Genomic DNA, 12450 nt, shown 5'->3' on the forward strand with positions numbered 1-12450 from the left:
AGACCAGCAAAGTAAGGCATAATATACTTTGTGTTAAAGCCATTTTTGTGTGTTTCTGTACAAAAGCACACACATCCTACCTCTTCTTGGATTAGTCTATGGTAAATCATAGCATTTATTGTTTATGCCATCCCCTTGGTGATGAAACATGTTCTGCCTTTTTGGACATCTTTTGTATTGATTTTCTTAATTGTTATTTATCTACTTATTTTTGGTCTTTTTTTGGTCCACTTGAGGCACTGCTTTTTTGTTATTTAGTTGTTTTTCAATCATGTCTGACTCTTCATGACCTTTCTGGAATTTTCTTGGCAAAGATAATGGTTTGCTATTTCCTTTTCCAGATTATTTTACAGATGAGGAAACAAAAGTAAGTGACTTGCCCAAAGTCACATAGCTAATAAACTGAAACTAGCTTTGAATTTTGAGGATGAGAGAGGCAGTACAGTATAGGATAAATTTGAATTGGTTAGGAGTTTCCAGTACTGATTTAGTTACTAGTTTCTTGTGGGTTGTTGAGCTCATAAGTCCCTGATCTTTTCTGGGTCTTAAACTCCTCACCCAAAAATGAGAGGGATAGATTAGATCAGGGATTTTTAAATCTGGAGTTAAGACTAAACAAAGGATATAAACAGACAATTTTCAGATGAAGAAATTGAAACCATTTCTAGTTATATGAAAAGGTGCTCTAAATCACTAATGATCAGAGCAATGCAAATTAAGACAACTCTGAGGTACCCCCTCACACCTCTCAGATTGGCTAAGATGACAGGAAAAGATAATGATGAATGTTGGAGAGAATGTGGAAAAATTGGGACATTGATACATAGTTGATGAATTTGTGAGCTGATCCAAGCATTCTGGAGAGCAATTTGGAACTATGCCCAAAGGGCTATCAAATTGCATTCCCTTTGATCCAGCTATATCTCTTCTGCACCTGTATCCCAAAGAGATTATAAAAAAAGGAAAAGAACCCACATGTGTAAAAATGTTTGTGGCAGTCCTTTTTGTAGTGGCAAGAAACTGGAAACTGAGTGGATGCCCATCGGTTGTAGAATGGATAAATAAGTTATGATATATGAATATTATGGAATATTATTGTTTTCTAAGAAATGATGAGCAGGATGATTTTAGGGAGGTGTGGAGAGATTTACATTTTCATGATGTTAAATGAACTGAGTAGAACCAGGAGATCATTGTATTGCTACAGCAAGATTATATGATGATCACTTCTGATGGATGTTTGAGCTGGTGGTCAAGAGAGTCATCTGCACCCAGAGAGAGGATTGTGGGGATTGAGTGAGGATCACAACATAGTATTTTCACTCATTTTGTTGTTGTTGGTTGCTTACATTTTGTTCTCTTTCTCATTTGTTTTCTTTTTTGGTCTGATTTTTTTTGTACAGCATGAAATTGTGGAAATATGTATAGAAGAACTGCACATATTTAACATATATTGGATTACTTGTCGCCTAGGGGAGAGGTAGGGGGAAGGGAGAGAAAAAACTTGGAACACAGGGTTTTACAAGGGTGAATGTTGAAAATTATCTATATACATGTTTTGAAAATAAAAAAAGCTTTAATTTTTAAAAATACCTAAAGATTTATAGATGGATATTAAATGATTTGGATGGGAGGATGATCAAATTTTTATTTTCACTTAACTTTAACTAAAATTTAGCATTTCCTTCAATTATTTAAAAGCATTATTTTGAGGTGGCTGTCCATGACACAAAAATGTTAAAGACATTGAACTAGATGCCCAGCTTCTTAAACTGTGGGGTCTTGTAACTGAATGTGGGGAATCACAAAATCATGGTTTATTAATAACTGTTTGATTTTCATAACTATTTTATGTGCCTATGTTCTTGAGGTCATGTAAAAATTTCACAGGTGAAAAGGAGTCTCCGGTGGGAAACATTTAAGAGACACTGGTCATAAGAGAATCTTTAAACTCTTTGTTAGTTCCAAATCCTATGCTCATTGCTTTCTCCAGCTTTTCTCCCCCCAGCACCTTGTGAAAAACTCTCAATAAATATTTCTTGATTGATTGGCAAATAATCAAGGAGAAGAAATAAACACACAAATATGAGCAACTTCCCCAAATTAGTACTAGTGTTTATTTCATGGTGAAATCTCTGAGATGGGCTAACAGCCAAAAGCTTTCAACTCCTTTTCAGGTTATAACTTATTTACAACAGCAGGATGTGTCCTAGACTCTCACTGAATCCTTCAGCTGATGAAATGAATCATTAATTAATCTCTCAGCTAAGGTGGGAAAATTTATGTGGAAAAAAAAGCCCAATTATATTCATCATCCCAGGTGTTTCTTCTGGAGTGAATCCCCTCCAGGGTCTAATTATCCCTCTGTCTACTTGTCTGTCTTTGCTCTCAGGCCTCTTCTTTCAAAGAGGAAGAGGGAGCTGAGAGCTGGGGAGCTGCTTCTCTCCACTAGCTGCAGCTAGTTGTGAATTCCTCTCTGCAAGGGTCATTGCAGCTTCTCTTCCCCTCTCTAGGTCAAATTTTTGGAAGTGGTTCAGCCTTTCCGTAGGCCAAATCCTCCCTAAAGGTTACATGCTTTGGGGAAAAGCTGAGTTTGCACTTTATCATCTTTTTTAGCTGGAATTTTCCTAGCAAATAGCAAATTTTTCTTCCAAATAGAGAGTTCCTTATCAGGACTGACTTGTATGGCAGATTCAATTCCTTCACTGAGGAGTAGGCTGGACTAAAAGATTTCTAAAATCCATCCTAACTCTGTTTTGTCATTCTACTCTAAATAAGTGAAAAGCAAAATCTTGAGGGTGTGTGCTTATATTCACATCAGTAGGGCTGCCATAACATGACCCTTTTGAAAGCAGAATACAGTTCAGTGTAGGTGGATCTTGCACACGATCCCAAGAGCTTTATCACTGAATGTTCCAGAAGGATTTCATTATGACAGATTTACCTCCCACATGGATCTGCTGCTAGGTCTCTGATGTGGCATGGGGTTATAGACCAAGAGTCACTTGTGTTCGTGTCCCAACTGGACTTCTCACTAGCTGTGTGTCACTGAATCTCTTCTTTTCTGTGAAAATGAGAGTGGTCAGACTAGAAAATTGCTGAGGAGCTTTCCCAGTCCAATGAATTCTGTGATTATATAATATGATATAGTGGTATTCTTGTATAGTAATCAAAATAATCAATCCATTGTTAACTTTGTAGGAATTCCTCCAAACTTCTTTGCCTGGTGGAAGCTTCTTGGTTGTAGTGAATCATAACCTGTATGGTAGACTAACTCATGATGTTAGGAAGGATATCAGTATGTAGGATAGTAGGAGATTTTAAAAAATGAAAGTAAAATTTAAACCTTAAAAGATAGGCTGTGAAGCCTTCAAGTCCTCTCTTCAGGAATCCTCAATGACTCCCTATTGCTAAAGAGATAAAAATACATGCTCCTTAGTCTGGTATTTAAGGCTCTCTGTAATCCAGTTCCAGTATACCTTTTTAGCTTTATTTCACATAATTCCTTTTCTTTCTTATTTACTACCTTTCATCCAAGCTGGAATGTTAGCAATTCTTCTCTCTTATCCAACAGTATTCACAAAGTTGTTTTCTGTGACTGGAATGCACTCCTTCTTTCTCTACCCACTAAAATCTTTCAAGGACCAGGTCAGTTATCATATGCTCACTGAAGTTTTCCCCAATCTATCCTGTTTAAACTGATCTCCCCCTCATCAAAACATTTTAGAACATGTGTTATTCCATGCCATGTTATGTGGTATATTACTTATTTGTGTATATTTTATAGTTTTCCCTGTTAAACTGTGAACTTTAAAAAATTTTTGTTGCTTTGCTTTTTAAATTTTTGTATCCCTAGTCCCTAGCACAGGATTTCCTTGCACATAGTACTAGACATAGTGTTTATTAGAGTATAGACTTCAGAGAAGGTGCTGATCTACATTAGTAACAGAGTGTTTTCACTTGGGAAAATACTAAATTTAAGAAATCACAAGTCTGGTCTTTATCCCTTTCCCTCCTATGGAGACATAATGCTTGTTGAATTCAATCTCAGTACTGTGGTTCTAGTTTTAAATTCTAGTTTTTCAGGATGGAGAGAACTTAAGAAAGTTTCACACAAGAACCACAAAGATCATCAGAAGGCAGGGGGTGGAAATGGTGGGGGGGAGAAATCAACCCTTTCAGAAATGGCTAAAGGAATACATTATCTCTCTGTCCTTTGTCACAAGTGAGCCAGCCTTGGCATGGCTATATTATAAAAGCTACACCCCAGGTAGAATTAATTTCCATGCAGAAGTCTGGTCAAGCAGCCAGAGTCTTTGAGCAAAATACTATAATCAAGCCTTCTCTTCAACTCCCACTCTTCCCCCTTTGCAGCTAACAAAATCATTTTCCTTTTAATCACGCTTTACGAAATAGGTGCCATCCTCTTAAGGATTTGCTCCATAAAAGCTAATTTCTGTCATCTTTCACTGTGACACGGTGCTTTGCAGTGATGTCGGCCCCATTATTTCTTTACCCATGTAGCATTACTAATTCAGTCTGTGCACTTTGCTTTATTTTGGTAACCATCTCTCCCTACTCTCCCCCCCCTTCTTTATCTATCTTCTCCATTGTTGCCAGGATGTTTTTCTCTTAGAGGAACTAAATATAATGAGACACTGTGTCATAGCAAAAAGTAGATAAAAGTAGCCTGTTTCTTAGAGCCTATTTAGACTGAGCCATGCTTTAGGTATGGCATACAGGAAGATGACTTTGATCAGGGGTTTTCACTGCTGCAGTGATTCAAAGTAGCAGCTAGTGGAAGGAGCAAAGGAGGAGGTTCAGTGTTGCCAATGGAGCCTAGATATAGATTATACACTTATTTGTGTATTTCTGACAGAATGTAAAACTTCTTGAAGGCAGGGACTGTTTCAATTTTGTTTTTGTCTCCTTTAAAGCATATCATATGGGCTTAAATATTAATAATAATTAATCTGTAGCACTTTAAGGTTTACAAATCACTTTGTATATATCATTTCACTTGATTCTCACAACCTGTGAAGGAGAGGTTCTAATTATCCCTATGTTACCGGGAGAAAACTTAATTTTGTGAGCTCCTGAGGCAGGTTTTAAATTCTTCTTTGATTCCAATTCCAGAGTTCTATTTATGTCCACTACAACACTATATAACACAAATGGAAAAGTATCCCTATGGGTGACATATTAATTTAGAAAGCCACAAGTTAACACTGTTGTATTGTATTTTTATTTATTTTAATTAAACCTTTGCCAGTTATATTTTATCTGGTATCATAGCACTCATTCTGCCATCTAGAAATTTCATATTACCTAGCTTATTAAATTGAACTGAACTGAATTAGCTTGTTCCTTGTTCACGTTATCTGGCTGTGAGGACTAGAGTTTTTGGAGCTGCATTTTGCCTATTTCTGACAAGGCTTTCTCTTTGGCTACTTTGCACAGTCCTTTCTTCTCCCCTGTAGATGGCCCTATTTCTGAGTTAATAGTTATAATTAAAAGTCATCTTTTTTATTTTTTTATTTTGAGGATTTTAAACAAAAGAATAAAACGGCATTTATTGGAAGTTAAAATTGTGTGCCAAGAATTGTGCTAAGCACTGGAATGTACAAATATTGGAGCAAGGTGGTCTAGCTTTCAAGGAGTTCACATTCTCATAGAGAACACCTGAGAAGATTCAACTATAGAGTGGATGGAAGCTTATAAAGGATTTTCCTCAAAAATTTTCCTGTGATTGGGGAAGATTATAGGATTGATAACCACAAGAGAACAGAGATCCAACCCTTTATGTGTTTTAAAGATGTAGAATGGGCCCAGAGATTTGTCCAAGGTCCCATAAATGGTAAGTAGCAGATCTGGGATGTAAGTCTACCAACCTCTCATTTTAAGGACTTGATGTCTTAACACCAAATAGTTTAAAACTTTTGGTTGGTAGGAGCCTTAGTTCTTAATGTTAATGTTCTTCCTACCCCAAGGCATTGTGGCATCATGATAAGAATGCTGGACTGGGAATTGGAGGAACTGAGTCAAATGCTGACACCAGTTAGCTATGTTATCTTAGTTAATTTATGTAAACTTTCTTTGTTTCATACATTTTCTTTCTGTAAAATTTTCTGTAAAAATGGAGATAATCATATTTTTCCGACTTACCTTATAGGATTATTGTGAGAAAAGTGCTTGGTAAACCTTAAAATATTCTAGTAATGTGATTTATGGCTGACAATTATGATTACAGACCATAAAAGATACCTCATGGTAGCATGGAGGGAACTTGGATTATTGAAGACCTTGCCAGCATAGTATAACTTCTGGCAAGAACTTAAAGAGCAAGACTACTTCAAGCATAGATCTATCCATTACTGTGCATCTTTTGTCAAAGGACCAGCCAGTTATGGAGAACTAGTTATCACTAGCTTGATCATAGGATAAAATATTTTTCAGCCCCTATTAACTACTAAAGGTCATCTCCTCAGAAATCAAAGAAGAGCTATGTCAGAGGGAGTACCCATGCCAACTAAATGAGATATTATTTAAATATCATTATCTATAGATATCAGTAATATGAGTTATGTTAATATCCTGGTGAGGATCATATTTTGAGGAACTCCAGATCCTTTCTGGTTTCACATGGATTACCTTGGAAAGATAGTGATAGAAAGTGAAGGATTATGAAGCCTCTTAATGAGGGTGAAAGAGGAAAGAGTCAAATTCGTCTTGAAGCTTAACATTTAAAAAAAATACTTAAGATCTTGCCAACTGGTTCTATCATTTCCTAGCAAATAGAGAAGAAATGGAAGTTTATACTCTTGCATGCAAAGATAATTGCAGATGGTGATTATAATCATGAAATTAAAAGATACTTATTCCTTGGAAGGAAAGCTATGGCAAATCTGCACAGGATACTAAAAAGCAGAGCTATCACCATGCTGACAAAGTTATATACAATTAAAGCTATGATCTTTCTAGAAGCAATGTATGGTTATGAGAGTTGGAGTATAAAGAAAGCTGAACATTATAGAATTGATGTTTTCAAATTGTGCTGGAGAAAACTTTTGAGAATCTCTTGAATGGCACAGAGATTAAATCAGTCAATTTTTAAAGAAATTAATTCAGGATATCCACTGGAAGGTCAAATATTTGTACTACATGATGAGAATACAAGACTCATTGGAAAAGGCCTTGATATTAGGACAGATTGAAAGCAAAAGAAAAAGAGTATGAGAGGAATAGATAGTGTCATGGACATGAACTTGGATAGACTTTTAGAGATAGTGGAGGATAGAAGGCCTGGTGTACTAAGGTTCATGGGGATCACAAGGAGCTGGACATGACTGAATAATTGAACAATAACAACCATGGAGAGATAATAGAGTTAGGCTGAGATTTCTGGTAAATAAACCCAATCTTGTGGAGTTAAAGTACAATTGTATTTCTTTGATTTAGTGTTTCTATTCTTCATATGAATATAAAATTGAGAGGCAGTATGGTATAGTGATGGAGATGGTCTCATTATCAGAAAGACTTGGTTTCAAGCCCTTCCTCTGACACACATTGCCCAAAGTTGTGCAGTCCTAGTCAAGTCACAACCTCTGAGAAGTCTAGGCATCTCTTTTCAGTTCTCTTAGTTGCAGAGAATGTGCCACCCTATGTTGTTAGAGGAAACTCTTCCCTGGGAGGGCTTTATATAAAAGAAATCAAAAGTCAACTCCCTTTCCCTAAATTTTTCTGGACATATTCTAGACATATAACTGACATTATCCAATGTATTTCTTCCCCTACTTTGCATATCAAGAGTGAGCCTTTATAACAAATAATAGAGAAGGACAAAAATAATTGTTCAGTAAAACTAACCAACATACTGAAAAAGCTTGATATTATATGTTATCTTCCACATCCATAGACCCCCACTTCCACAAAGAAATGGGATTAAGTGCCAAAATAGCTCTTTGTTGGGCCCAAGATTGGTCATAATAATTCTTTAACATTCAGTTTAGATTGTTTTGTTGAGATTCTTTCCATTTACATTGTTATATCCATCATATGTATTGTTTTCTTGGTTCTATTTAATTTACAAAGTAAAATTATTGAATTCTGACTTTCACCTTTTTTTAGGCTGGCCAGCTGTCATGAATGTGCATGACTGCTTAGGCTTGTGAATTTGTTCAAATTTATATGGATGTATGAGAGTATGGACATATTCTTCTGCATATATGTCTGATATGGAAGTGAAAGAACTGTTCATAGTTGCCAAAACACTTTCCTCAGAGCAATTTAATTTAAGTATCATTGTCCCCTATTTACAAATTTGGAAATTGAGACCCAGTTATATTAGGTGACTTGTCCACAGGCATATATATCTAGTATCCTATAACATTTAGACATATAGTTAAGTATCAGAGTAAAGATTTGGACCCAGGTCTTCTGATTCTAAATCTAGCATTCCTGATTATGCAAGAATAAAAGCAGATGTTAAGTAGCAAGTGACTAGCTACTTTTTGTAGTCAGTGTTCTATGGAAAAAGAAAGGAAAAAGGAAGCAAGGATAGATAGCTATTTGGGCGGGAAACTGTGTCGACAGAACTGGTATCTAATATTTCTCTCCTTATCCTTGGTGAAGTATAGCATTCCTCTCCTGAAAACAAAAAGAACCTTTGGACAATGAAGACCCCAACAATCTGAAGAACAGAAGATTCTCATTTAGATAGATCTGTAAATTCATTAATATGTATAATCCCTACATTTGAATACAGATTGTAACTCTCTGCATCTTCTCATCCTGTGCATTATCTGTAAAGAGTCCATCCAACACACTGAATAACTTTTTCTTTTCTTTTTAAAAATTTTAATTTTTCTCAGTTACATGTAAAAAACAACATTTTTTGGTTACACATGTAAATTCATTTTTAACATATTCCCTTATGAATCATGTTGGACAAGAAAAATTAGAACAAAAGGGGAAAATGAGAGGGAAAAAAAAAATAAGAAAAAGAAAAGAACAATGAACATAGCATGTGTTGGTTTACATTCTGTCTCCATAGTTCTTTCTCTGGATGTGGATGGCATTTTCCATTTAAAGTTTATTGGGATTGCCTTGGATCACTGAAAAGAAGCAAGTCTGTCATAGTTGATCATTATACAATCTTACTGTTGCTATGTTTTCCTGGTTCTGCTTGTTTCACTTAGTAGCAATTCATATAAATCTTTCCAGGTGAAGACCTTTTTCTAAATACACTAATGTTAAGCTTTTCCCCTATATTTGTTTCTAAGTAAAGTCTTAATTTTTAGGCCATTCACCATTAACAGGGAAGTCTCGTTTGGTCCATCTTACATTCATCCCCAAACAGTCATCTGTAAAATATTTGTTTCCTGCTTCTAACAGAAAGTAGGTGATAAGTCTTATTAGAAATGGGAATCACTTGATTGTTTCATGTGTCATAAAGTTATCACAAATGGGGAAAAAAACAAAACAAAACAAAACCCTCATTCATAGGAAAAGTTAAAAGTTTCTTTGATTTCTTGACCTGAGTAGTTTTGTAAGGATTCAGGAAAAAGAGATTTTTGGTTGGTATGGAGCAAAGGTATGTTTCTTCTTGCTATAAAATCACATGATAAATTATAGATCTCCTAGGTTTAGAACCAGAAAGAGACCATTTGACCTTCTTGAGCTTTATAATGGACACAACTTTTGAAACTATTGGTTTCAAGAGGATTGCTTCTTTCAGTGGATAGAATATGGGTAGTCTATGTGATCTTGTACAGAACTTCCAAAATATTAGAATGTAAATCATAAGTCTCTTAGATTTTTCCACTTATTCCAGGAAATCTATAAAAAGATAATATTTTAAATAATGTGTTGAAAACATCTTTCATTTTCTTTTGTTTTCTTTTTTTTTGTACAGGAGACATGGGAGACAAAGGACAGAAAGGGAGTGTGGGTCGTCATGGAAAAATTGGTCCCATTGGTTCTAAAGGTATCTTTGACTCAATCTTATCCCATTCCTATGTTAATTGGCAATTCATACTACCATTTATCCTTAGGATAAGTCCAATAGTTGCAGAAAGAACATTTAATTCTTTATGGTTTTTGTTTTTGGTCTTTTGTGAATGGCAGACCTTGTCTTGTTTTAATTACTCATCAAAACGTTTGAGAGCTCTCAGAAGGAGTTTGGAGAGATATCAGCGATAATTACTCATTTTTGGAAGTTTTCTCTCTCCAATTTATTTATTTTTAATGTTTTTTTTTTTTTTTTTAAATTTTAAGTTCTAAATTCTCTCTCTGTCAAGCTCCTCCCCAACCTATTGAGAAGGCAAGTAACATGACATCAATTATACATGTGTAATCATGCAAAACATATTTCCATATTAGCCATGTCACAAAAGAAAGCAATAAAATAAAGTGAAAAATTATATTTCGATTTCCACTGAGAATTCATCAGTTTCCTCTTTGGAGGTAGGTAGTATTTTTCATCACATTTGAAGCTTTAAAGTAAACTAAACTCCCTTCTCTTCAGCATCACCCATTAGCACAATAGTTGGAAGATTAGGTTAAGATAACCAGATGAGGGGCAGCTAGGTGGCGCAGTGGATAGAGCACCAGCCCTAAATTCAGGAGGACCCGAGTTCAAATGTGGTCTCAGACACTTAACACTTCTAGCTGTGTGACCCTGGGCAAGTCACTTAGCCCCAGCCTCAGAAAAAGGGAAAAAAAAAAAAAAAAAAAAAAAAGATAACCAGATGATTTGGTGGATAAAGCAGCAGGCTGTGGAGTCAGGAAGAGTTGAGTTGTGACCCCAGATATTTACTAGCTGTGTGATCCTGAACAAATTAATGAGGGAAAGGAAAGAGGGAACCCCATTTCTTGGCGCATAGATAATAAGATAATCCCATGAGGCGCAGTGTCCCCTGTAAAATGAATTTACAGGCCCGAAAACCTAGATTGATAAATAAAAGGTTACTGTGGAAATTGGAAGTAAAGCTCAGTTAGAAAGACGCCAGGGCCAGAGGTGGCTGCTGGGTGGGCGGGAACCCTTACATGGCTGGAAGGATACCATGTGTTGGCGGGGAGGGCTCCTGTGAAGAGGGAGTTCTGGCTCACCTCTTTTATACCCAAAAGATTGTGGGCAGTTCCAAGTTCTTGGTGGGCTTTTCAGTTAGCTCAGATCAGGTGAGGGCTGGGGGAAGCTGAGCTGATATTGGGGCGGGGCCCAGATATTTGTGAATCAAGGTCAGCCATGGGTTGGGCAATTAGAAAGGAATCTTAAAGGGACCTCAACCCCCATCAAAATCACTTCTCTCTTCCTCAGTTTCCTCAGTGGAAAAATGCAGATGATAATAGCACTTCCCTCCCAGGATTGTTGTAAGAATCAAATGAGATGTTGTAAAAGATTTGGCACAGTGATTGGCACCTAGTACGTGCTATATGTTAACTATTTTTATTATCTATGGTCTTCCGAAAATTCACTATTGTTCTTGAGGACGTTTCTAATTATTAAGATCACATTCATTTCTCTTCTTACTCCTTCTCTCCCTCCTCCTCCCCTCCACCCCTCCTGCACTGTGTGATTTAATCTATATTGAGGAACTCCTGCTGCAGATCCAATTCAGCCTGGAAACCTCCTATAGTATAGTTCTAGAGAGTTTGGGGGTGTGGAAGGGGTGAGCATAAGTGATTTACTCATTATCCTAAAGCTATATTTATCTGTTTTCAGTCAACATTTTTTAAGTGGCACTGCATTGCACTAAATCCTGGGCATGTAAAGAAAGACAAAAGACAGTCCCTATTTTTATGGTCTAGTGATATTTCTTGCAAAAGGTGGGATTTTAACTGAGACCTGAAGGAAGCCAGGAGGTAGAAATGAGGAGGGGAAGTTCCGGATAAGAGGGACAGTAAATGAAAGTACCCAATTAGCATATGGATTATTTTGGGATGAGGAAGTTAAAGGGACCTGGTGTCATTAGGATCATAGAATTTGTGTATGTAAAGAGTAAGAAAACTGGAAAGGTAAGAACTGATTACACGTTGTGGAGAGCTTTAGAAACAAAATTAGAATTTTATGGCTAATTCTGAAGGCAATAAGGAGCCAGGTTTTTCAGATTATAAAGTTAAATCTCTGTCTACTATGCTAAGCTTCTTCAAATGTCATAATACTTAAAAATTATATATATAAAAGAAAGTATAATTTAGATAATCATTGGATTGTGCTCATAATGCATCCTATTTATTAATCTTTACCTCCTATTTTTTAAGTATTTCTAAGATTATAGATTGATGTTCAGATACACCAAGCAGGACATGGTGATATTAATAAAAATTCCATACTTTTACAGAACTTTACAATCCTCAAAATGCTTTCAAGTACATTTTTTTCTTATTTTTCTCCCACAAACAAGCTTGGGGGGAAAACAATGCAGGTAGTGCTATCTCCTTTTATTGTTG

General features: G+C 36.0%; 1 protein-coding gene across 3 annotated transcripts in view; it reads left to right on the top strand.

The window, feature by feature from the left end:
* Nucleotides 1-12450, top strand: part of COLEC11 (collectin subfamily member 11) — a 65990-nt gene that overhangs the window by 39134 nt on the left and 14406 nt on the right. For all 3 annotated transcript variants that reach the window (XM_074288056.1, XM_074288058.1, XM_074288057.1), the window contains exon 4: nt 9914-9985. In XM_074288056.1, the coding sequence (XP_074144157.1) occupies nt 9914-9985 (72 nt within the window). The remainder of the gene's footprint in view (nt 1-9913; nt 9986-12450) is intronic.

Source organism: Sminthopsis crassicaudata, chromosome 2 (genome assembly GCF_048593235.1).
Source record: "Sminthopsis crassicaudata isolate SCR6 chromosome 2, ASM4859323v1, whole genome shotgun sequence".
Taxonomy (NCBI): domain Eukaryota; kingdom Metazoa; phylum Chordata; class Mammalia; order Dasyuromorphia; family Dasyuridae; genus Sminthopsis; species Sminthopsis crassicaudata.